Source organism: Oncorhynchus keta, chromosome 13 (assembly GCF_023373465.1).
Source record: "Oncorhynchus keta strain PuntledgeMale-10-30-2019 chromosome 13, Oket_V2, whole genome shotgun sequence".
NCBI lineage: Eukaryota > Metazoa > Chordata > Actinopteri > Salmoniformes > Salmonidae > Oncorhynchus > Oncorhynchus keta.
Genome location: NC_068433.1, coordinates 30,939,386 through 30,966,676, shown reverse-complemented (window position 1 = coordinate 30,966,676; position 27,291 = coordinate 30,939,386). Strand labels below are relative to the sequence as shown.

Here is a 27,291-nt window from a genome sequence, read left to right as displayed (position 1 = left end):
GGGCCAGGAGTTTTTCCCGACCTAGATGACATAACCAGAAAAAAAAACTTTTGGGCCCTATAGTACAGTAATAACCTAATACTGTAGCTAGGGCCCCAAAAAATGTTCTCGGTCAGGTCACGTGGTCACTCAAAACTCCTGGTCTAAGAATACTGTATCTGCAGAAAGTCTTGTTGTCCGACACAAAATCAAAAAAAAAAAATCAATGAATTAAAAATAAATAAATTAAAACCGAGATAAGTCACATGAGTGGGAAATAGAAATAAGAAATAACAATGGCTTCTTTGCATCATCAATTCACTCGAGGGAATGTCTTAAAGTGATAGTTCAGTGATTGTAACGTATTTACTTATCCAGGTTTCCTTCCCTTGAAAGCGGTCTAATTGCCGAACTATCCCTTTAAACTATGTTTTGTAAACCTTAATGACGACAGATTCAAATAAACAGGCCTGGGTACAGTAAAGGCCTTCACACTGGAACTCTGTGTCTCAATTAACAACCGTCTCTGAGTGGAGTTAAATACTTTTTGTGCGTTGCTGATCGATAATGTATCACATAATGTATCACATATATATATATACCTTTTATATTAGTTTCCCATGAACAGACCTTGGTAAAGTTAGCCTGGCTATAACAGACCGAATGCGGCACGAAACTATTGTTGTTCACCTTTCAATCTAGTTTAACCAGGCTATTGGTAAAGGCCTTTAAAACCAACCACAGTCTCTTACAAGTTGAGTTAAATACTTTTTGTGCATTGTTGATCGATAATGCAGCTAATGCACCACATATACATTTCCATAGCTTTGTATAGCCAGAGTAGAAATTCTTTATATAGACACTGTAGCCTAATGAAAGCCACTAGCCATAGGTGAGTTTCCAAAATCCTTTGTAGCGAATGTTGACTGCTATTTCTTTCCCACAACCTGGACAAGAGAGAGAAACAGATACATCAATGTTTTCCAGTTAAGGAACGGAATTTGTCAAATTAAGCACTTTGCTGTTCAACAAGTGGTGTGAGTCTGGGTTGTCCAGAGAAACAAAGTACTGTACCATGTTATTAGCTACGGAGGCTTTGGGAAACCCATCCCATAACGAGACTAGATATTCAACAGTTCACTATGACAACTCCTCTGTGTGGCAAAGCTGTAAGGTAAGTCAGCACGAGGGTGATATTATTGAGCTTTTGATGAAAATATCATGCCATGCTGCTGCGAGTGTGTTTCATTGTCACTGTGTCACCCCACTCTCAAACACAAAATGACAAGTCTAAGTGACATATCTCTAAACCATCTCCCAATGGTCTCCCATAGCAACCCCAACAAGCGTTCTGGTTTCTCATAGCAACGCCCGCAGCAAAGTCCAGCATCCGACTACACTTAGGTATCCAAAACAAACGTGTATATATATTTTTTTACATTTGTTTTGGATAGACCTACTTAGTTGTTCCTGCCATAACCAGCACTATAGATGCACTGTTGTGCACAGTTTATCCAACTACACTTCTTTGGTGAGTTCGTCTGTGAACTCAGCCATGATGTCATGCACCCAGATGTCCCTCTCCTCCTGCGAGGTGTCGACCAGGAAGACGGTCAACTTCCTGTCCCAGGGGTGATGCGCTTCCTGTACGGCCTCCAGCTGGGCCACCAACGGCTTCTTCTCTACGTGGTTCCGGAACACGATGGAAGCCTCCTCCGACCACTGCCTCGGCTTCACTCCTATTGGTGGAGTGAGAATGTCACAGACTTACACCAAAATAATGAATACTGTACATCAGCATTGAATTCTGAAAACGATTAATATTATACAAATAAACAAGCGTTACAACAAAAGGCACACGAAAGTACCTTATAATTTCGTAAAATGGAAAGCATTTCTCCAGACAATGGCCGTGTCCGAAATCTGTGTTGCCTACTACTTACTAAAACTACATAATGTGAACTGTTCTTACTACATACTATTTAGAATGTAATGTTTAGTAAAAACGTATGTAAGCAACAAATATGAACATACTACTCATCCATAATGAGAAGGCATCATCTAATGCGCAATCGCGCTTGTTTCCAGCCATTCATACATTTCTGTAGAGCGTGTGTGTCCCCTATTCTGATTATCAGCTATTGTCAAACACACGTGGGTGTGAAAAGACGATTCTCTTCTTCAATAGTGTGCAGCGAATTTTACAAGATGGAAATCCGACAACTTTGCATTTAAAGCACACAAAATGTTCTAAATTTCACATTCTTTAAAACTTTCTAATATCCAAACAGCCTACTATTTAGATTGCAACTATGGGTATTCAGACACGACCAATGTCTATCGTTGCCACCTGAGGCCTCCCTTCTCCAAGGTTTTGAATGAATGGAATTATCAGGACGTTAAAGGAGCTTAAAGTTCCAAAGCAACATTTTTTTTTCTCAATATCAAATCATTTCTGGGTAACAAGTAAGTAAGTACCTTACTGTGATGGTTTCAATTAACATTGTAAAGAAGGAACAAAAATAGCCTCTTAGCATTTCTCAAGCAAGAATCTGGCTAGGATTGTCAGGGAGTGGGGAGGGAAAAATTGAAAAACAGCTTTTATAGGCAGATAGGTTTGGAACCCTCTTTCTTATTGGTCGATTAACTCATTTACCGCCTGGTAATGTCACCAGGCAGACCAAAACTCCATCCCATCAAAACAGGCTGAAACATCAGTCTTAAAACAACTCTTACACTAAAAGAGCATTATCATGAGTTTCCCAATTTCACAATATTATTCCAATCTCATAGTATGGAAATATATATAAAATATAGGAAGTCATGTTTTTGACTGCACTGGGCCTTTTAAGGCCCATGTGACACACTACTAAGTGAGGGTAGGGATGCTTTATTTGTGTGTTCACAACAACAACAGCAAATGGAACCCATTTTGAGGGACTTAACTATTTTTCTAACGTGTGCCAATAACAAGAACCACTTGTTGTAGATTACTTTGCTATGTTGAGGTGAATAGCAAAATCTAAGGTACATAATATGGTTGCCGGGAGGGCAACACTTCCTTAGTTACCTGCGAGTTGTGCAGTGATGCCCTGGAATGGCAGCTGTCTGAACTCCTGGATTAGTGGGCGAAGCTGGGTGCAGCTGACCAGCTCGTGTTTACCGTAGTCCAGCTCATAGACAGACACCAGGCCGTTGGTCAACACCCCCTTCACCAGCACACGGTGCCAACTGGGAGGGCACCGAGAGAGGTCAGAGGTTAGAGGTCAACTAATCAAGTTCATTCAAGTTAATCCTTAGCCCGGGGGGACCAAATAATCTAGATTATCAAATTATTGAATGCAGTCAGACTATCCTACTAGAAGCCCTACCCAAATCCCTCATACACACTTGAAATATACAGTGCCCACACATACTCCCAAGACACATTCCCAGCCTTTCCCACCCACTCCTCCCTCTTCTCACTTGTTCTCCACCTTAGCAGCGTATATCTGATTCTTCTCCACTTTGAGAGGCTTCTCCTCTGTTTTATTATAGTACAGGATCATCTCTCCCATCAGAACTACCAGCTTGTACATGTCTCTCCAGGGTTGCAGTACGAAGTGACCCGGGTGGCAGGCCACGGACACATAGATATCCATGTTGTGACCTGCAGCAGAGGCATAGATATGGAGAGTTTGGACATTAAGGTTTCAGCACTATGACGCATAGATTGTTTTGTGGCATCGATCGTTTTCAAATCAACGAACGGGAACAACAGACGACGAGGTTGGAAACAGCTTTGCGCAAAACACAAGTACTTTCATTTTCAGATAAAAAAATAAACATTATGAAGCATGTAAATATATGTCTCTGACCTGCAGGAGGGAGGTCCAGCAGCGGGGGTAGCTTAATAGGGGCGGTGGTTGAGGGAGGTGGGGGAGTTCCAGGAGGGGTGCCTGTACCCCCCGTTGGCCTGGGTCCCGAGCCAGAGTGGGCGCGTCGTAGCTGGGGCTTGGTCCCATTGGAGCTGGGAGTGGTTGTGGTTGTGGATGTGGAGGTGAGGGTGGCAGTGGAGGTACAGATGGAGGTCTTGGAAGGGCTGTGATAACACAACATCTACTTTATTGTCAATTGTCACTAAAATGTGTATTTTTCCATTATCCAAACCCCACGAGAGTCCAGCACAATGGCAGGAGACTCCATACTTTAGGAACTAGGAATAGACTGTTTTTGGAATCAACTCCTAGCCCTACCTGTGGCTGCTTAGGAAGACGTCTCCTTGGTGTTTGAAGAGGTCAGAGGCGGCCATTTGGTGGTTGAGGCTTCTCGTGGGGTCGTGGAAGTTCTTGTCGGTGAACAGGTAGACATGGACTACGCTGCGCTTGGTCTTGTCCAGCTTGGCTATCTGTGGAGGGATAGAGGGAGGGGGTGGAGAAAGAGAGAGAGAGAAATAGAATTCAGAGGATGTCATCTGTAACCCTTTCCTGTAGTCAATGACCAAAAGCACCCCTTTGGCCTCATGGGTGGAATGTTATTCACATTTTTCATAATTAATCAAGAATATTAATAAAGAATGATGAAAATCCTGTATTTCAATGTCAAACCACGTTGTTATATTTCAGTGTTCTGTGATGTATATAAAGTGTAATATTGGGATGCAAAATCAAAATTGAACACATTTCAACTCTATATCTCACATGGTACAGGTGTCTTCTTTTTTTAAGCCCATAATCATGTGTGTGAGGTGTATACTTTTGTCTCAAAATAGATTTGTTTAAGACTACCAAGAATCACTCTGTGTGACCCTGTATTAGCCTACTGCAGTAAAAGGTAACTTTAACAAGAAATTATGAAAAGGTCAGAAGTTTACATACACTTAGGTTGGAGTCATTAAAACTCGTTTTTCAACCACTCCACAAATGTCTTGTTAACAAACTATAGTTTTGGCAAATTGGTTAGGACATCTACTTTGTGCATGACACATGTCATTTTTCCAACAATTGTTTACAGACGGATAATTTCACTTATAATTCACAGTATCACAATTCCAGTGAGTCAGAAGTTTACATACACTCAGTTGACTGTGCCTTTAAACAACTTGGAAAATTCCAGAAAATTATGTCACAGCTTTAGAAACTTTTGAGTCAATTGGAGGTGTACCTGTGGATGTATTTCAAGGCACACCTTCAAACTCAGTGCCTCTTTGCTTGACATCATGGGAAAATCAAAAGAAATCAGCCAAGAACTCATTTTTCTTTTTGCAGACCTCCACAAGTCTGGTTCATCCTTGGGAACAATTTCCAAATGCCTGAAGGAACCACATTCATCTGTACAAACAATAGTACGCAAGTATAAACACCATGGGGCCATGCAGCCGTCATACCGCTCAGGAAGGAGATGCGTTGTCTTCTAGAGATTAATGCATTTTGGTGTGAAAAGTGCAAATCAATCCTAGAACAACAACAAAGGACCTTGTGAAGATGCTGGAGGAAACAGGTACAAAAGTATCTATATTCACAGTAAAACGAGTCCTATATCGACATAACCTGAAAGGCTGTGCAGCAAGGAAGAAGCCACTGCTCCAAAACCGCCATAAAAAAGCCAGACTACGGATTGCAACTGCACATGGGGACAAAGATCATACTTTTTGGAGAAATGTCTTCTGGTCTGATGAAACAAAAATAGAACTGTTTGGCCATAATGACCATTGTTATGTTTGGAGGAAAAAGGGGGATGCTTGCAAGCCGAAGAACACCATCACAACCGTGAAGCACGGGGGTGGGAGCATCATGTTTTGGGGGTGCTTTGCTGCAGGAGGGACTGATGCACTTCACAAAATAGATGGCATCATGAGGGAGGACAATTATGTGGATATATTGAAGCAACAGGAAGTTAAAGCTTGGTCACACATGGGTCTTCCAAATGGACAATGACCCCAAGCATACTTCCAAAGTTGTGGCAAAATGGCTTAAGGACAGCAAAGTCAAGGTATTGGAGTGGCCATCACAAAACCTTGACCTCTATTCTATAGAAAATGTGTGGGCAGAACTGAAAAAGCGGGTGCGAGCAAGGAGGCCTACAAACCTGACTCAGTTACACCAGCTCTGTTAGGAGGATTGGGCCAAAATTCACCCAACTTATTGTGGGAAGCTTGTGGAAGGCTACCTGAAACATTTGACCCAAGTTAAACAATTTAAAAGGCAATGCTACCAAATACTAATTGAGTGTGTGTGAACTTCTGACCCACTGGGGATGTGATGAAAGAAATTAAAAGCTGAAATAAATCTCTCTACTATTATTCTGACATTTCACATTATTAAAATAAAGTGGTGATCCTAACTGACCTAAGACAGGGAATTTTTACTAGGATTAAATGTCAGGGATTGTGAAAAACTGAGTTTAAATGTATTTGGTTAAGGTATATGTAAACTTCCGACTTCAACTGTATATCATGTGTCTCAGTGCAGATTTACAGCGTTGTGTTTGTGTATGCAAATGTGCATTTGTGTGCGTTCATGTACCTTCATACTACAGTCTGTAGAGTTGAGCACGGCGTCTCGGAGCCACTGAACAGCGTCTGGGGTCCAAGAGCCCACACCACTAACAGCCAGGTCAGCCAGACAGCACTTCACTGCCTAGAGAGAGACTACTGCACATCAGACTACATTACCCAGACAACACTTCACTGCCTAGAGAGAGGGCGTGTTCGAGCAGATCACTTTAGTCAAGTCGATGACCATCGTTGGTCACCGCCTTTCAAAATATTTGCATTATGGTTTAAAAAAAGAAAAAAATATCAAAAGTTCATGCAGCTTTTGATGAAGTTGCCTTCAAGTTGCTTTTCACCAACTGCACCATGCAGACATCACTTGCATTGTGGGAGGCTCTATTTCACGGTTCCCCAACTGGAGGCCCGCGGGTGGTTTTATTTGTCCCCCCCAAGTTTTCTGAGCAAAAAAAAAGTCATTTATATACATATTGTTTGTATTTTCATTGTTGGACATTACCATTCACATCATATCAGTTTACCAGGATGTCAGACTATCTGAACACCTACAGGCCTTTGTTTCAAAGCAAAAACCCTCAGGATGCACGCTCATAACAAACCACACACACACCACCCCCCGTCCCACACATCATCTCTCCTCTGTCCTCTCGTGTGCTGACCTGTGGTGGAATAGCAATCAGGTCGTGTAGGAAAGGGGACGGGACTTCCCTCAGTTCAAACACCTCCACCGAGGCCTGGACCCCCAAGTCTATGAAAAGGATGTCTAGGACTCTGCTGCCATGGAGATTGGTTATCTGTAGGAAAGCAGCGAGAGAGGTCATGAGTCTGGGATATCTCTGTACACAATGAGTTCAGCTCAGTTCATTTTTTGTTTTTAACATGGATAGTCCATTCGGCAACAATTATCACCGTTTTCCAGGGTGTCCTGGGATAGATAAAATAATCCAAATGATATAATAAGATAAGTGAGGTTCACTCTCAAATATAGGACACTCCTATGATCAGAGTGGAGAAAGGACTGAAATTAACTGTCACTTTTTTTCAATTCTGGACCAAAGTGTAGACATCCTTCCTATTTGGCAGCAGCTAGCAAAACGTATCTATCTGCCTCTGCCACATCAGCTATACGGTATTGACCCTGAGGTAATAGTATCCATCTCACCTCCACGCGAGACCATTTGCCCTTGTAGCGAGCCAGACAGCCTTTACCACAGAACGGTCTAGACACCAGGAACTCTGATGTCACCTGCCACACAGAAGAGATTATGCCATCAATATGGAGCAGGATTATGTCATCAACGTGAGACAGACACAGGGAAAAAGAAACAAGAGGCCTATGGTGACTGTCACAGTCAATTAAAAAAAAATCTAACAACAATACATCAAGATAATAACAAAATACCAGATACATGTAACATGATGTAGCTTGCCCTTGTGCTATGTATATATCTGTATTGTATGCATCTGAAATAATCTGAACAATTTGACCGGTTTTAATGAATTATAACGGGGGGCCTACGCTAGGTAGTAGTAGTATGTGGCCAGTAGGCCAGTCCCAGTAGGTCAGTTCCAGTGTCATGTGATCAGATTAAGTGGCCTGTGTCTTAACCCCAGATTATGTTCCTTAATCTCAATCTGGAAACAACTATCTGCCACTATGCCTCCTCAGAGTATAAGGATGAGTGACAGAGGCTCTACCACACGCGCAGGCACATACATACACAAGGTTGCACACCGCACCCGCACACACACAAACAGGTACCTGTGAGTGGAAGTAAGCCTCGGTCTTCTCCAGTATCTCAGTGAGTTTGGCCAGGCCTCGAGAAGGGAGCTGGCAGTAGATGGTCCCGTCTGAACACACACTTCTCACCGCCACGTTCATATAGGCACTGTTCACCTACAGGGGGGAGAGAGAACCATGGCTGGGTTAGACATGAACCCATTCCGCATATTTAAAAATGTGAAGGCGCAATCTGGCATCTGGGAATCTGTTCCATGGTTCATTAAGGTTTTGAAAATGGCAAGGCTAATATTTAGATATTACCCCAAGATTAAAATAATCATGACTGAAAAACATGGATTAGTACAGTATTGATGAAGGATGCTCAAGAATCTCTTCAACCCACTGACAGCAAATTACAATAACAGTAGCGCACCTGTAGTGGGCTGGCTAGGGTCTTGTCCTGCAGGGCTTTGATACAGGCTGCGTTGATGTTGACATCATCATCCTGCGACGTGTCATACAGGACCACCAATGGGGTCTGCTCTCTCTCCAGGATCTCAGCCAATAGGATCTTTCCGCTAGCCATGGACTCAAACTTCTTCAGAACAGCAGGCTCCTGGCAGAAAGTCTCCAGACCTGGATAAGAAAACAGAGGCAGACAGACACTTCATTGAGAAGAAAGAAATCAGAATCCAACCCTCAACCTGTAAACACTATTGTTAAAGAAATATATAACTGAAAATTCTAATCAAAACTCACCAGCCAATTTACACTTGGTGGCCTGGAAAGGCAGCTTGAAAAACGTATCATGCAGCTCAAACACTTTGGCCTTGCTGATGACTTCGGAAAACCCGTGATCCACATAGTAAACCTACAGATTAGCCAACAGACACAAAAAGTATGTGTGGAAAAAAGCAGAGAGATGCAATTCATTTTCTAAAATGTCAAACCATAAACTCTCATCCTATCCTCAAATCATTAACATGGCACCATGGATGTTTAATATGACAAGTAACCTAAGCAATAGAAATCCATGTATCTTTATTCAATTCCATTGTCTAAGTTCCAACCAATTGACCTTTGACCTCACCTTGACCTTGTCGGTCATGACCTCTGTGACTTGTGCTCGTAGTATCTCCTCCTCTTCCTCAGCCCTGACGGCTGTCAGCTGACCCGAGGTTGGAGAGGCCAGAGGGGTACGACTGTTGTTGTCTTGGCAACAGTAGAACGCTCTCATCTTATCCTCCAGAGCCTCCTGGGCCTGGGAGTAGCCCTCTCCTATGTACCTGGATCGAGTTAATACACACACACACACACACACACACACACACACACACACACACACACACACACACACACACACACACACACACACACACACACACACACACACACACACACACACACACACACACACACACACACACACAGAGAGAGAGAAAGAGGGGAGCGGGGTTAGGAGTGATAAAGAGGAAGAAGAGAGCGAGAGAGAGCGCGAGAGCACAATCACATCTTATGGGACAGCAAAGTAATTTTCATTTATTTTCAGTGCTGTAAGTCCAGCTCCGACAGCACCAAGGGGCTGGTCAACAAATCATGCCCTGTTCATAATGAACTATAACCAAACAACTGGCCCTCAGAGCCAGTACCAATCACACATAACCAAACAACTGGACCTCAGAGCCAGTACCAATCACTCATAACCAAACAACTGGACCTCAGAGCCAGTACCAATCACACATAACCAAACAACTGGACCTCAGAGCCAGTACCAATCACACATAACCAAACAACTGGACCTCAGAGCCAGTACCAATCACCCATAACCAAACAACTGGACCTCAGAGCCAGTACCAATCACTCATAACCAAACAACTGGACCTCAGAGCCAGTAACAATCACCCATAACCAAACAACTGGACCTCAGAGCCAGTAACAATCACCCATAACCAAACAACTGGACCTCAGAGCCAGTAACAATCACCCTTAACCAAACAACTGGACCTCAGAGCCAGTAACAATCACCCTTAACCAAACAACTGGACCTCAGAGCCAGTACCAATCACCCTTAACCAAACAACTGGACCTCAGAGCCAGTACCAATCACCCTTAACCGAACAACAGGCCATAACAGCCTGTGCCTATTACAGAGGTTCTTACCGAAGTATGACTCCGTTGGTATTGGTAGCTTCCACCACCAGCACAGAGGGGTACTCCTCCCTGGGAATGAGGAGAGGAGGTACAGCCTGGGAACTGAGCCTCCTCCCTACCTCCTCTCTGGCCCTGCGCTCCTCCACTGACTCCCTCCTGTTGCAGCTCTCCTCCTCCTGGGTCCTCTTGTACAGGATGGCCCTCTTGGGGTTGTCCGGCATGGGGTAGTCTACGGTGCAGAAGTCGGAGAGCAGCGAGAGATTCTCCAGGACGTGTTCGGGGAGTTTTGTCTTGTACGTGTCCAAGTAGAGTTTGGGTAAGGCGTGGGCCCATAGACCGTTGCTGTATTTCACCAGGAGCTCCCCGAGCTTCTGTTTCAAGTCGGGGGAGAGGGTGGAGGGGGAGGCTGTGTGACTGGGGGAGGTGGAAGGGGGGGTGAGGGGGAGAGGGCTCATGGTGGTGGTAGGGGGGCTGGTAGGGGGCTTTGACTGGGGTTTGATGTCCGTGGATGGAGTGAAAGGGGCGGAGGTGGGGGATAGGACTCTGGCAGGGACAGGGGATGGGGTCTGTGTATGGGTTGGTTCTTTAGCTGGGTATAGGAGTAACTCTTTTGGGTTACTGCTGCAAGGTTTCTCTACCTGAAACAGAAGAGAAGGCCAGATCCTTCTTCAGATACACAGAACCAACCGATCTAAAAACACACTCTAAAACAATAGTACAGGAGTAATGAATTGTAAAATAGAACATATGTCACTGTATGCTATGCAGCTGTGGGGACCTACAGGCTATTTGCCTTAGAGAGTATCAACTTTTACAAAAAGGTCTAAAATGCAAATATTTTTGCTCATGCAAAACAGATGATTGAATTCAGCCTACTGCTGAGTATCTAACTAACTATAGGAACATTTGTTTACTCAATGCGCCCCTGTACAATATCGGTATTACACTTTTGCAAACACATTTCATTTATTTATCTTCCCTGTATTCATTTTCAGTAAAATATGTGACTTGTAAGTAAAGTCTCCAATATAACTTACAGTGCATACGTGTGTCCAGTGCTCCAGATCTTTGAGTGCTTCGCTAGGCAGGTCCTGTTTGTACAGTTCTCTGTAGAGCTGGGGTAACTTAGACACCCAGAAGCCATTACTGTATTTGTTCAACACCTCTCTGAGACGCCCCTGCACCTGCTGGGGACTGTAGTTCCCGCCAGCAGAAGAGGGGTTGTAGTCCTTGGGGGAGTGCTGTGGCTTGGGCTTCCCAGAGCCAGCACTCTCGTTGAGGTTTGAGGGAGCTGAAGGAGAAAATAAGGGTCGGAAGACATTTTAGAGTCAAGCGGATGTTGGTTAGGCATGGATGTGTACGAACCTCTACGGGTATATCCTGGTTATTGGGGTGATATGTAATAAATAAGTCAAGTGACTCTCTGTCCTGACCAGGCAACGAGGGCCCAGAGAAAAACTCCTGGACCTAAGTAGGTGTAGCTTATCTAAGAACGACGTGTTACATTGCGAGAGACTCTTGGTGTATCAAGGTAACACAACAACAACAAAAAACGAGTCTGTTTCCTGGAGCCTGTATTTTATTACTACATCATGAGTTTGTAGCCTGAAGCTAAACTCTAGCCTGTAAATGTTCGTGCTTTGAGATGTGTTGCGTTTAAAAGGATTTAAAGGCCAGGAACCAGAGGGGCCAGTCATATGTTAATAACTGTTTGAATAAGGTTCTAGTACCTGGAAAGGCCTCAGATGTAAAGACTCATCTCTGATTTTCTTTTTTTAAATGTACCTTTATTTAACTAGGCAAGTCAGTTAAGAACAATTTCTTATTTTCAATGACAGCCTAGGAACAGTGGGTTAACTGCCTTGCTCAGGGGCAGAACGACAGATTTGTACCAGATTTGTCAGCTCGGGGATTTGAACTTGCAACCTATCGGTTACTAGTCCAACGCTCTAACCACTAGGCTACGCTGCCACCCCTGAATGAGGAAATACATCCCTGATTAGAGTGCAAGGATGAAAACAGCCATGCTGTGTGCCTTGAAGCCCCTTGCTTTTGGACCGAGCCACTTTTACAGAGTCCTACTTACTGTTGCTTTGGGTATTCCTGGATAGGTGAGCGTGCACTTCCTTCTGGAACCGTGATGGAAGTGTCATCCTTTTGTCGGACCTACACAAAAGGAAGAGAGAGAAAATGATATGTGTTGACTTTGAGCCATTTCTACTGTATCTAAACTACACACTTATGAACCAATGGAGGAATAGCAAACGTATGTGTTGAATTGTTCTGCTTGTTTGTTTCCTGTTTGGAAACATCATTTCAGTCTGCGTCCCCATTTCTCAACCGAACAGAAACTTTGGTGGAAGAAGCCAGCGAAATCACTCAGTCACCCTCGTCAGTGCTAGACTAGACTATACTCTACAGTATTCTGTACACACTCCATAAACAATACCCAGGGGCTCTAGAGTCTAGGGGCCTGAGATAGTCTAGAGGTCTCCTCATAGAATAATTCCTAGAACGGCCCCTATTCAAGTCCATGGGTTGGTGAGCCTTCCTACAAACACCATTTCTATTGATGGCCTCTCTTGATTACACCATGCTACCCAGAATGCTCTCTGATGGGAGTCTCTCCATCCCAGAATGACCTTAGACAATAGGGACATAACATTATGAATACATACGCTCATACAACTGGGTCGCCGGGCAGAACAGTACTGATGCACCATAAACAGGCCATTCTTTGGCTACACAACACCAGACATACATAATTGGGGCCAATAGTTTGTCATAAACACATTATGTTGCCTGATTGACCAGGAAAAACTCCCCTAGTTGTAGCCTATGAGTTTCTTCCTAATCAGGAGAGGGCATATGTTCAACACTCCTGTCCCCACTGTATATACAACTGAGATGCAACTTGGACTGGAATCAACATTAAACTATTAGAAAATAAATATTGTAAATTATGATGGATTGCTATAACTGTTCAATTGTATTAGCCCCAACAGTTAACTCGGAAGCCAGACAAGCGTTTGAGAGCGGCCAAAATGTGATTGACCCCACAAACCCTCACATACCACCAGTGAGTACTTGACAATGGCCAAGCGATCAGTGGCTGCACCACCCAGATTTTTCCTCTAGTTGCAGATAAAAGTGTGTTTGTGTATCTGCATTCCTGTGTGTGTGCGCACACCATGCTCTTGTGTGTGTGCGTGCTGCTTTGTTTGTGTGCTCCCACGCGCATCCCTCTGCATTTGATCGGAGGCGTCAGATGAAAGTGCCCAGACTGTACGACTACAGATATGCTGATTCATTGGGCTGTTAATCTGTAGTAGAATAGGAGAGGGATTAGCCTGCCTTGTCCCTATGCTTTCAGCCATGTCACTCCGGTCTCCCCTGTGGTCCATTGTCTGGTTAGAGAGCACCAATGATACACACACACACACACTCACACAAAAAAAGAGTGAATCGGGGTACGGTCAGTTGTTTTCATTAGCTAGCTGTTAGCCACATTGTGCTTGAAAAGCGAGAAAGGAGGAGAGAGAGGTGGGAGAGGGAGGGGGTGGGAGCGAGAGGGGGGGGGGAAGCGAGAGAGAGGCTGCTGCATCCCTGGTGCTACTGCTGAATAAGCACGGGGGGAGGACTGAGGGAAGAGAGGGAGGGAGGGAAGAGATGGCTGGCCCCACTAAACTAAACCAACCATTGGGTTCCAGCGCCCTTCATTCACGATTCTATTCTCATTCAGGTCATGCACCAAGGAAGAAAGAAAAAAAAGAGGAGAACAGAGGAGGAAAGAAAGAGAAAGAAAGAAACTGAGAGGAGAGTGACTGACAGATAAATAATCCTTGTCTTAGTTCTTTTTGTCCTTTCATTTCCCTGATTCTTAGACCATGGAACAAAATTCCCCCCTCACAGTGATGGCGATGCTTCCAACTCAAAGTAATACTTCCTAAAACAAAGGAAGAAACTCAAACTATTTACATAACAGCACGACAACCTAAAAGGGACCAAATAAGAAGCCCTCATTTTTGGTTCCTAGAGAGTAATTGTACAGAGACAGCATTTTAAACTACCCCAGAGGAAAGTTATTCACACTACTAGGCTCCCAAGGAGAGAAAAGTTTTTTCCCTCCATTATTTGTTATTGAACTAATTTCAGTCATGATTAGAATTAATAGTGTAGTCTAACCAGTCTAGTCTATGGTTTCCACCAATAACCACTCACCTCTCTGAGGGCACAGAGGACTTCCTGGTGGTAGGGGTGTTCTGATGGGTTGGTTTGTTCTGGTTGGAACTCTGATTAGTCTTCCCTTCTGATTGGGTGTCCCTCATGTCCCTCCCCTGTCTAAAGTCATGTTGGCCCCCTGACCGGCCGCCCCCGCCTCCTCGCCCCACACCACGACCCCTATGGTCTGGCTGTCTTAGGGAGGTTCTGGGCTTGGCTGGGGAGGAGAGAAAGATAGTGATGTCAGGATGATCGGAAATACACACATACATATGTACAGTATATATCCCTCAAAACCACATCTGGACCAGGAAGCCAGCTCCACTGCTTTTTTCCCATTCTGCCCCACCAATCAGGGACCGCTTCAGACCTGGAACACCAGGTGGGTGCATTGAATTGTCAGGTAGAAAAAAAAAGAACTGTTGAAACGCACGCACGCACGCACGCACGCACGCACGCACACACACACACACACACACAGAGTTGGCAAGAGGAGAAATAATACATGTAAACAAGACATTGAAGAAGGGCTGTCTGCTTATCTTTAAGTCAATCATAAAAACAGCCGAGTGACTAATACTGTCACTGTAGATCCCACCATTGTCATCATTATGCCTTGCTGTGCAGCGAATAGACTACATCATAGAATACATCAAGCATTCTGCTAAACACGTGTATGTGACCAATACATTTGATGTGATACCTTCTAGTTCACTCTGCAATAACTTAAAGCAAGGTTGACAAGTCATAAAACCTTCAGTGTGATCGTCATCCAACTGATGACATTGTAGATTTCTAATCTGCTCAATCCCGGCATCGTCATATTCTTTTTTTTATCCAAGCTCTGATTGGATGCCAGATATTCTACAAAGAATACCCCTGCAGCGCTAACATCACACCCATTAACCTAGTTCCGACATCCTATCCAATCCAGAGCCTTCTATTTACATTGTAAAGGCTCTGATCCGATCCAGCCCTAGTATGACATCATCAGCCTGAGCCCCACTCTGGTAATAAATCATCAATATCAGCCCAACCCAGCTGAAACGACATCACACAACAAACAGCCCAGATCTTACACACCACACCTCTCAGCCTGACTGTCTCCTCCTCCCTCCCTGCTCCTCTGTTCATCCTTTCCGCTCTTCTCTTCCTCCCTTCCACTCCTCTGCAGAACCTAGTACTCACCAAGCCTTGCTATTGCTGAGAATGAGACACCACAGCAGCAACCATCGGCAGCCTCCGTATCCCACCTCCTTCACAGATATAGGCTGTGACTATAGCTAATTACAGTACGCGCTGGCCTGTCTCAATGCATACCAGTGACCCTCTCCCTCTAGGGATATGCCGTCTGAGGTTAGGTGAGGCGACACCGGTGGTGGCGAGACAAAGACGGCAGACACAGCATCAGTAGCGGCATCACAGTCCCAGAGTCCCTTGGTTTTCTATTTCAGAAAGGATCAATATTCCTAGCTGTGATCAGCCCCTGTTCAGGAGATATGAAGAGAGAGAGAGAGAGAGAGAGAGAGAGGACGCAGGAAGAGGGAGGCTGCTGCGTTGGCATGTGAATCAGCACCTCAACGTTTGTTTCTAAATCCGATGTTCGCTGCTGCGATGAGACTGCATGAGCTTCTCTCCTCCTCCACCTCTCTCTGTCCGTTTAGACTCCCTCTCTTTCTCCATCTCTCTTTGTCTCTTGCTCTCCCCCCCTCGCTCTCTCCCACCCGCTCTTTCTCTCCCTCCCTCCTTTCTCTTCCTCGCTTGCTCAATCTCCCTTCTCCTCCCCTCTCTCTCTCTTCACATTTCCTGAACGGGGGCTGATCCCAGCTAAGACTATTGATCCAAGCGAGGGTGTCTATACAACGACTGTGTGTGTGTGTGTGTATCAGTACAGCAACTTGGTGTGTGTGTAAAGAGTTTCATTCCAAAACACTATATATCACTCCCAGTCAGGGGGAGTGATGAGCTCTACAGCAGAGTCTCACAACTCAATCGCTGGTTGAAAACTGTTTTCTGCCCCTCCCAAAAGATAGAATTAGTAGATAATTGGCCCTCTTTCTGGGACTCACCCACAAACAGGACCAAGCCTGGCCTGCTGAGGAGTGACGGACTCCATCCTAGCTGGAGGGGTGCTCTCATCTTATCTACCAACATAGACAGGGCTCTAACTCCTCTAGCTCCACAATGAAATAGGGCGCAGGCCAGGCAGCAGGCTATTAGCCAGCCTGCCAGCTTAGTGAAGTCTGCCACTAGCACAGTCAGTGTAGTCAGCTCCGCTATCCCCATTGAGACCGTGTCTGTGCCTCGACCTAGGTTGTGCAAAACTAAACATGGCGGTGTTCGCCTTAGCAATCTCACTAGGATAAAGACCTCCTCCATTCCTGCCATTATTGAAAGAGATCGTGATAACTCACATCTCAAAATAGGGCTACTTAATGTTAGATCCCTTACTTCAAAGGCAGTTATAGTCAATTAACTAATCACTGATCATAATCTTGATGTGATTGGCCTGACTGAAACATGGCTTAAGCCTGATGAATTTACTGTGTTAAATGAGGCCTCACCTCCTGGTTACACTAGTGACCATATCCCCTATGCATCCCGCAAAGGTGGAGGTGTTTCTAACATTTACGATAGCAAATTTCAATTTACAAAAAAAAAAAGACGTTTTCGTCTTTTGAGCTTCTAGTCATGAAATCTATGCAGCCTTCTCAATCACTTTTTATAGCTTCTGTTTACAGGCCTCCTGGGCCATATACAGCGTTCCTCATTGAGTTCTCTGAATTCCTATCGGACCTTGTAGTCATAGCAGATAATATTCTACTTTTTGGTGACTTTAATATTCACATGGAAAAGTCCACAGACCCACTCCAAAAGGCTTTCGGAGCCATCATCGACTCAGTGGGTTTTGTCTCTGGACCTACTCACTGTCACAGTCATAATCTGGACCTAGTTTTGTCCATTGGAATAAATGTTGTGGATCTTAATGTTTTTTCTCATAATCCTTGGACTATCGAACCACCATTTTATTACGTTTGCAATTGCAACAAATAATCTGCTCAGACCAGAACCAAGGAGCATCAAAAGTCGTGCTATAAATTCTCAGACAACACAAAGATTCCTTGATGGCCTTCCAGACTCCTTCTGCCTAGCCAAGGACATCAGAGGACAAAAATCAGTTAACCACCTAACTGAGGAACTCAATTTAACTTTGCACAATACCCTAGATGCAGTTGCACCCCTAAAAACTAAAAACATTTGTCATAAGAAACTAGCTCCCTGGTATATAGAAAATACCCGAGCTCTGAAGCAAGCTTCCAGAAAATTGGAACGGAAATGACGCCACACCAAACTGGAAGTCGTCCGACTAGCTTGGAAAGACAGTACCGTGCAGTACGAAGAGCCCTCACTGCTGCTCGATCATCCTATTTTTCCAACTTAATTGAGGAAAATAAGAACAAACCAAATTATTTTTTTGATAATGTCAAAAAACTAACTAAAAAGCAACATTCCCCAAGTGAAGATGGTTTTCACTTCCGCAGTAATAAATTCATGAACTTCTTTGAGGAAAAGATCATGATCATCAAAAAGCAAATACGGACTCCTCTTTAAATCTGCGTATTCCTCCAAAGCTCAGGTTGTCCTGAGTCTGCACAACTCTGCCAGGGCATAGGATCAAGAGAGCCACTCAAGTGTTTTAGTACTCCATCTCTTGACACAATGATGAAAATAATCATGGCCTCTCAATCTTCAAGCTGCATACTGGACCCTATTCCAACTAAATAACTGAAAGAGCTGCTTCCTGTGCTTGGCCATCCTATGTTGAACATAATAAACAGCTCTCTGTCCACCGGATGTGTACCAAACTCACTAAAAGTGGCAGTAATAAAGTCTCTCTTGAAAAAGCCAAACTTTGACCAAGAAAATGTAAAAAAAACTAATCGGCATATATCGAATCTTCCATTCCTCTCAAAAATGTTAGAAAAAGCTGTTGCGCACCAACTCACTGCCTTCCTGAAGACATGCTTCAGTCTGGTTTTAGACCCCCTCATAGCACTGAGACTGTACTTGTGAAGGTGGTAAATGACCTATTAATGGCATCAGACCGAGGCTCTGCATCTGTCCTCGTGCTCCTAGACCTAATGCTGCTTTTGATACCATCGATCACCACATTCTTTTGGAGAGATTGGAAACCCAAATTGGTCTACACTGACAAGTTCTGGCCTGGTTTAGATCTTATCTGTCAGAAAGATATCAGTTTGTCTCTGTGAATGGTTTGTCCTCTGACAAATCAACTGTAAATGTCGGTGTTCCTCAAGGTTCCGTTTTAGGACCACTATTGGTTTCACTATATATTTTACCTCTTGGAGATGTCATTCGAAAACATAATGTTAACTTTCACTGCTATGCGGATGACACACAGCTGTACATTTCAATGAAACATGGTGAAGCCCCAAAATTGCCCTCGCTAGAAGCCTGTGTTTCAGACATAAGGAAGTGGATAGCTGCAAACCTTCTACTTTTAAACTCGGACAAAACAGAGATGCTTGTTCTAGGTCCCAAGAAACAAAGAGATCTTCTGTTGAATCTGACAATTAATCTTGATGGTTGTACAGTCGTCTCAAATAAAACTGTGAAGGACCTCGGCATTTCTCTGGACCCCGATCTCTCTTTTGACGAACATATCAAGACTGTTTCAAGAAAAGCATTTTTCCAACATTGCAAAAATCAGAAACTTTCTGTCCAAAAAGGATGCGGAAAAATTCATCCATGCTTTTGTTACTTCTAGGTTAGACTACTGCAATGCTCTACTTTCTGGCTACCTGGATAAAACACTAAATAAACTTCAGTTAGTACTTTTTTTTTGTTGATCATATTACTCCAGTGCTAGCCTCCCTACACTGGCTTCCTGTTAAGGCAAGGGCTGATGTCAAGGTTTTACTGCTATCCTACAAAGAATGACATAGACTTGCTCCTACCTATCTTTCTGATTTGGTCCTTCCGTACATACCTACACATACGCTACGGTCACAAGACGCAGGTCTCCTAATTGTCCCTAGAATTTCTAAGCAAACAGCTGGAGGAAGGGATTTCTCCTATAGAGCTCAATTTTATGGAATGGTCTGCCTACCCATGTGAGAGACGCAGACTCGGTCTCAACCTTTAAGTCTTTACTGAAGACTCATCTCTTCAGTGGGTCATATGATTGAGTGTAGTCTGGCCCAGGAGTGTGAAGGTGAAGGGAAAGGCTCTGGAGCAACGAACCGCCCTTGCGGTCTTTGCTTGGCCTGTTCCCCTCTCTCCACTGGGATTCTCTGCCTCTAACCCTATTACAGGGGCTGAGTCACTGGCTTACTGGTGCTCTTCCATACCGTCCCAAGGAGGGGTGCATCACTTGAGTGGGTTGAGTCACTGACGTGATCTTCCTGTCTGGGTTGGCGCCCCACCCTTGGGTTGTGCCGTGGCGGAGATCTTTGTGGGCTATACTTGGCCTTGTCTCAGGATGGTAAGTTGGTGGTTGAAGATATCCCTCTAGTGGTGTGGGGGCTGTGCTTTGGCAAAGTGGGTGGGGTTATATCCTTTCTGTTTGGCCCTGTACGGGGGTATCATTGGATGGGGCCACAGTGTCGCCTGACCCCTCCCGTCTCAGCCTCCAGCATTTATGCTGCAGTAGTTTATATGTCTCAGGGGGCTAGGGTCAGTTTGTTATATCTGGAGTACTTCTCCCATCTTATCCGGTGTCCTGTGTGAATTTAAGTATGCTCTCTCTAATTCTCTCTTTCTGTCTCTTGGAGGACCTGAGCCCTAGGACCATGCCTCAGGACTACCTGGCATGATGACTCCTTGCTGTCCCTAGTCCACCTGGCCGTGCTGCTGCTCCAGTTTCAACTGTTCTGCCTGCGGCTATGGAATCCTGACCTGTTCACCGGACGTGCTACCTGTCCCAGACCTGCCGTTTTCAACTCTCTAGAGACAGCAGGAGTGGTAGAGATACTCTTAATGTTCGGCTATGAAAAGCCACCTGACATTTACTCCTGAGATCCTGACTTGCTGCACCCTCGACAACTACTGTGATTATTATTTGACCATGCTAGTCATTTATGAACATTTGAACATCTTGGCCATGTTCTGTTATACTCTCCACCCGGCACAGCCAGAAGAGGACTGGCCACCCCTCATAGCCTGGTTCCTCTCTCGGTTTCTTCCTAGGTTTCGGCCTTTCTAGGGAGTTTTTCCTAGCCACTGTGCTTCTACACCTGCATTGCTTGCTGTTTGGGGTTTTAGGCTGGGTTTCTGTACAGCACTTTGAGATATCAGCTGATGTACGAAGGTGTAACGGCTGTTGGTGGAATAAGGTAAGGACCAAGGTGCAGCGTGGTACGTGTTCATCTTTTTTATTTGAATTGAACACTGAATAACAAAACAAAAAGAATGACCGAAACCGAAACAGTTCAGTCTGGTGCAGACACAAAAACAGAACACAACTACCCACAAGACACAGGCGGGAAAAGGCTACCTAAGTATGGTTCTCAATCAGAGACAACGATAGACAGGTGCCTCTGATTGAGAACCACACCCGGCCAAACACACAGAAATAGAAAACAGAACACAAAAACATAGAATGCCCACCCCAACTCACGCCCTGACCAAACCAAAATAGAGACATAAAAATGATCTCTAAGGTCAGGGCGTGACAGTACCCCCCCCCAAAAGGTGCGGACTAAACCTATAGGGGAGGGTCTGGGTGGGCATCTATCCGCGGTGGCGGCTCTGGTGCGGGATGTGGACCCCGCTCCACCTTAGGCTTGGCCCACTTAGGTGGCGCCTCTGGAGCGGGGACCCTCACCGCCAACCCCGGACAGGAGGGCGACTCTGGCAGCGCCGGACAGGAGGGCGACTCTGGCAGCGCCGGACAGGAGACCTGGTTCTGGGAACAGGCACAGGACTCACCAGGCTGGGGAGACCTACTGGACCTACTGGAGGCCTGGTCCGTGGAGGAGGCACAGGATAGACCGGGCTAGGGGAGCACTAGAGATCTGGTGCGTAGCCTTGGCACCACTCTTCCAGGCTGAATGCCCAGTCTAGCTCGGCACATGCTGGGAGCTGGAACAGGCCTCACTGGGTTCTCCTGGCAAACTGGGGAAACCGTGCTAAGAGCTGGCGCAGGATATCCTGGCCAGAGGAGATGCACTGGAGGTCTGGAGAGCAGGGCTGGCACCATCCGTCCTGGCTTGATCCTCACCCTAGCCCGGCAGATGCGGGGAGCTGGAATGTAGCGCACCGGGCTCAGAGATCTGTAGCGACTGAGGTCTGACTGCTGACTCTGCCACACTCCCCACATTTTTTTTTTTTTTTTTTTGGGGGGGGGGGGGGGCTGCCTCTCGGGCTTCCTTGCCAGCCATGTTCCCTCATATCGCTGGTTCCCTTTTCCTGCTGCCTCCGAACAGAACACAAAAACATAGAATGCCCACCCCAACTCACGCTCTGACCAAACCAAAATAGAGACATAAAAAGGATCTCTAAGGTAAGGGCATGACAGAAGGGCTATGTAAATCAATTTGATTTGAATTTGATTTGATATATCCATTTTCTGAAATGTTTGTAAATGAGCTTTTATTGTATAAAGACATTTTGAAAGAGACTGGTGTGTTTTTTCACTGTCAAATCATGGAATGGGGTTGACAGACACCTATGTTTAAAATCTATCACTTAATGGTTTCAGAGTGACAAATAATCATGTTTTTTTGCAAAATGCTATATATCCGCCTCACTCTCACAGAAACAAGTAGTACTGCTAGGTTTTACAGTCAAATATAACAAATAACTACATTTTTAATAAAGAACTTCACAAATTATACATCAAAATAAAAACTAAAATATGAGATCTGTATGTAAAACATCTTCATTTGACATTTTTTGTCATTTAGCAGATGCTCTAATCCAGAGAGATTTACAGTTTGTGCATTCATCTTAAGATAGCTAGGTGAGACAACCAAATATCACAGTCAAACATACAGGATATGGACATTCCATTCCAGCTCAACAATGGATATATAGCATTTAGCAACAAAATAAAACATTTTCATACACATCTAAAATCTATGAATTAAAAATTGGAGTATAGTATTTTACACATACATGAATGTACCCATAAGTAATCATTTCTGATTTAAAAAAACACCAATGTGAAAAATTGGTGGATATAGCATTTTGGAAATAAACTCTTAGTGTGTATGTGTCGGTGCAGCGTCTGGTCTTGTACGAGGCTTTTATTCTTAGTACCTTTGGACCGGCCTAAAATATCTATAAATATCTATAAATTATCTTTCAACCTGTCAACTTAGAATATTACATTGTCCTACATCATTGTCCCATTGCAAACTTATGTAGGGCATTGAGTTCAGGCGTATTCTAAAAACAAGCTCAAGTGTCTGTGTAATTTGATAAGTTAACTGAATGTTCCCCAGGTTTGATCCAAAAGGTGGCATTCCATGGAATCAGTATGAGGTGAAATCTTAGTTTCAAAACACTTGAATTTCCCCTCTCAGCTAATACAATAAAAGGCATTCAGTGACAGTCACATAAGCCTCCTCTACTCAGATAAGACCCAATTTGCCATTCTATAGGTCTACAAGTCTAATGGTTATGGAAAAAGCAGATGGATTTAGGCAGTCAGACCCCCCACACGCGCGCGCCCTACCGTTGAGGACGAGAGGGGCGGCAGGCTTCACTCTCATCTGACAGTTGACCATTTGGGGTCGTCCAGTCTTCTTTGAGGTACGCTGGCGAGCCACAAGCTTGGCAACGTGGGCAGTCTCGCCAGAGACTGAGGCGAAATACACCATCTGGAGAGGGAAGAGAGAACCCCCCACACACACACACACACACACACAAACAACAGTTAGCTAATAGCTACATTATCAGTCTGCATTGACTTTTGAACTGGTAATTATGGGATAATTAGAACGCTTGAACTGTTCATTTTATCCAGTGGCTGGCTGGCTGGAAAATGATGTTTTCAAAAGTCAATGATTCTGAACGATTAGCATCCAGCTGGTGTGAGCTCTAGAGTGTATGTACTCGGTGGTACCCCGCTCTTAGTGTCTCAGTTTATGTGTGTGTGTGTGTGTCCGTCTGTCTGCTCATCCATACATCTCTCTGTTGGTGGGTGTATGTGTGTGTGTGTATATACAGTGCATTGCGAAAGTATTCGGCCCCCTTGAACTTTGCGACCTTTTGCCACATTTCAGGCTTCAAACATAAAGATATAAAACTGTATTTTTTTGTGAAGAATCAACAACAAGTGGGACACAATCATGAAGTGGAACGACATTTATTGGATATTTCAAACTTTTTTAACAAATCAAAAACTGTAAAATTGGGCGTGCAAAATTATTCAGCCCCTTTACTTTCAGTGCAGCAATCTCCATAAGTTCAGTGAGGATCTCTGAATGATCCAATGTTGACCTAAATGACTAATGATGATAAATACAATCCACCTGTGTGTAATCAAGTCTCCGTATAAATGCACCTGCACTGTGATAGTCTCAGAGGTCCGTTAAAAGCGCAGAGAACATCATGAAGAACAAGGAACACAACAGGCAGGTCCGAGATACTGTTGTGAAGAAGTTTAAAGCCGGATTTGGATACAAAAAGATTTCCCAAGCTTTAAACATCCCAAGGAGCACTGTGCAAGCGATAATATTGAAATGGGAGTATCAGACCACTGCAAATCTACCAAGACCTGGCCTTCCCTCTAAACTTTCAGTTCATACAAGTAGAAGACTGATCAGAGATGCAGCCAAGATGCCCATGATCACTCTGGATGAACTGCAGAGATCTACAGCTGAGGTGGGAGACTCTGTCCATAGGACAACAATCAGTCATATATTGCACAAATCTGGCCTTTATGGAAGAGTGGCAAGAAGAAAGCCATTTCTTAAAGATATCCATAAAAAGTGTTGTTTAAAGTTTGCCACAAGCCACCTGGGAGACACACCAAACATGTGGAAGAAGGTGCTCTGGTCAGATGAAACCAAAATTAAACTTTGCAAAAGTTATGTTTGGCGTAAAAGCAACACAGCTCATCACCCTGAACACACCATCCCCACTGTCAAACATGGTGGTGGCAGCATCATGGTTTGGGCCTGCTTTTCTTCAGCAGGGACAGGGAAGATGGTTAAAATTGATGGGAAGATGGAGCCAAATACAGGCCCATTCTGGAAGAAAACCTGATGGAGTCTGCAAAAGACCTGAGACTGGGACGGAGATTTGTCTTCCAACAAGACAATGATCCAAAACATAAAGCAAAATCTACAATGGAATGGTTAAAAAATAAACATATCCAGGTGTTAGGATGCCCAAGTCAAAGTCCAGACCTGAATCCAATCGAGAATCTGTGGAAAGAACTGAACACTGCTGTTCACAAATGCTCTCCATCCAACCTCACTGAGCTCGAGCTGTTTTGCAAGGAGGAATGGGAAAAAATATCAGTCTCTCGATGTGCAAAACTGATAGAGACATACCCCAAGCGACTTACAGCTGTAATCGCAGCAAAAGGTGGCGCTACAAAGTATTAACTTAAGGGGGCTGAATAATTTTGCACGCCCAATTTTTCAGTTTCTGATTTGTTAAAAAAGTTTGAAATATCCAATAAATGTCGTTCCACTTCATGATTGTGTCCCACTTGTTGTTGATTCTTCACAAAAAAATACAGTTTTATATCTTTATGTTTGAAGCCTGAAATGTGGCAAAAGGTCGCAAAGTTCAAGGGGGCCGAATACTTTCGCAAGGCACTGTATACACACTCTCTCCTCACCTCCCCAGAGCGGTTGCGCTCCATGCGGACCACGCTGGGCATGCTGTGCAGCAGAGCGTCCAGGTTGCCATGACCCAGCTGCTTATGAGGGATCTGTTCACCAGTCAGATCCTTGTATTCAGACTGGAGGCGGGACAAAGACACCCCGGGTCCGCTCTTATTGGCCGTCAGCACCTCCCGTAACATCTTCTTCACCAGCTCTACGTCTGCCATCTCGATAACACAAAACAAGGACATTTTATATATGACCATTTCTATTTTATTTTACCTGGTCATCCCAATGAAGTCAAAATACCTATTTTTCAAAGGAGGGATAGATGCCAAGAGGGAAGAGGCCTGGCAAACTGGTTGGTAGCACTTTACATTATAACAAAGTGGAAATAACATGGTAATAGTTGCTATGGTAACAAAGCTATAGTTGTAGGCCTATGTTTCTGAACCTGTCTTTGGGGACAATACAGATTTGTTGTATTAAAAAGGATTGGTCCATTGGGTCAGGGGTGCCTTGTCAAACAGGTTTCTCATCACTGATCTGAGAAAAGCGCAGGATCTGGAGTTTCTCTGGTGGGTTCCAGTCTGTTTTTGTTGAAACAGACTGGCACCGGGCCCTCCAGTTTGTAAAAGTTTAACCTCAGTATAAACATCAACTAAGTTCAATATCTGACACTGACAAATTTAAAACAAAAATATATAATAATAGATGTTTATGATACAATTAGTATCTGTCTAAATACAACTTTTGTAGCCGATAACAGAATCATGTTCAAAACTAAAATCATAGCCCCACATTGTAAACTAATATCAGGTAAACATAGAAAGCAGTCTCTATATTGAAAGCAACTTAAAATAATAATAATATTAAGGTATTTGCATAACTAGTTACTGCAGTCAACATGTTGACTTTCTCTCATGATGGTCAAATTAAGTTTCACTATTACATTTCACTGTAATCGAGGGCATTCAGTTTCGTGTAGAACTTCAGCACACTGCACAACGCCCCAATCTGGAATTTGCAGTGCATGCAGTTTGATTTAGCTTCAAACAGATACTTGTAGAGTCATTTTTATCGCAAAAGGATTTGGTGTTTATTTTCAATTATTTGATTTCATATAAGACACAGACAGTTCTCGAATTTGGCACAGAAAGGCACGCCCTCAATTTTCTCCAGCAACTTTCTTTTACGCTCTCCCTCGACTTTTTGTAAATACCGATGACTTAAGTGGGTCTAAATACAAAATAAATTGTGGATGAAAAACAAAATATGTCAACGTGATAAATTGTTTATAATAGGTCAGTGAACGCGTCTCGTGCCACTCTCTTCACAGGATTTCCTCTCCACAGAGAATAGAGAACAAGTGGTGACGTAATATGTCACATCCATACCCTCCATGCCAACAGAGAATTGGATAAAGTTGGCGCTCTATGCGCGGACATTAAAAACCGAAAAAGCAAATGATTTCTTGGCATAAATTAGGCTGTCAAATATAATCTAAATTCTAAATGTGCATTTGCAACTGTCACCAACAGCAACAAGCCCCAAGTGTCATGTCAAGCGACGTTGCGCTCTATCGAGTTCCGTACTCATGTCACTACTTGGGGGCACTCAAAGAGCGCTTATCCAAAGCGTTCACCGCCAACAAATAGGCTAATATCAAACTGAAATCGTTCATCTATCCAATGTTTGTGAAATAATTCAATAATCACACATTCAATAAACTCTTACCTTGCTGGGAATGAATACGGGGGATGGTGACCCGGTTAATTTATTCACGACCTGCTCGTCACACTCCCTGAAAGTTTAGCCCTGACTGTTCCGAGCTATCCCCTCTCTCACTCAACGCTGCGCTTGAACCAAGCCAAGCGTCTCCCAGTCCTCCGGTTTGTGGTTGGTGTAGCCACGTGTGTGTC

At 44.1% G+C, this 27,291-nt stretch overlaps 1 protein-coding gene across 4 annotated transcripts; it reads right to left on the bottom strand.

Annotated features, from left to right (window-relative positions):
* Positions 1 to 254: 254 nt before the first annotated feature.
* Positions 255 to 27,291, bottom strand: tdrd7b (tudor domain containing 7 b). 4 transcript variants are annotated; one of them, XM_035783895.2, is made up of 19 exons: positions 27,107 to 27,291; positions 25,384 to 25,596; positions 23,266 to 23,410; positions 14,565 to 14,781; positions 12,430 to 12,509; positions 11,381 to 11,634; positions 10,353 to 10,981; positions 9,283 to 9,478; positions 8,952 to 9,063; positions 8,626 to 8,828; positions 8,232 to 8,366; positions 7,632 to 7,715; positions 7,129 to 7,263; positions 6,483 to 6,596; positions 4,215 to 4,366; positions 3,837 to 4,060; positions 3,445 to 3,628; positions 3,050 to 3,210; positions 255 to 1,718 (listed from the first exon to the last, which is right to left on the bottom strand). In XM_035783895.2, exons 2-19 carry the CDS (start codon positions 25,594 to 25,596, stop codon positions 1,498 to 1,500), a joined length of 3,459 nt encoding a protein of 1,152 aa, XP_035639788.2. In that variant the 5' UTR covers positions 27,107 to 27,291; the 3' UTR covers positions 255 to 1,497. The 4 variants fall into 4 exon arrangements, with proteins under 4 accessions (XP_035639788.2, XP_052315939.1, XP_052315940.1 ...); XM_052459979.1 differs by lacking the exon at positions 27,107 to 27,291 and having other exon boundaries at positions 25,384 to 25,612; XM_052459980.1 differs by lacking the exons at positions 23,266 to 23,410; positions 25,384 to 25,596; positions 27,107 to 27,291 and adding an exon at positions 15,885 to 16,279.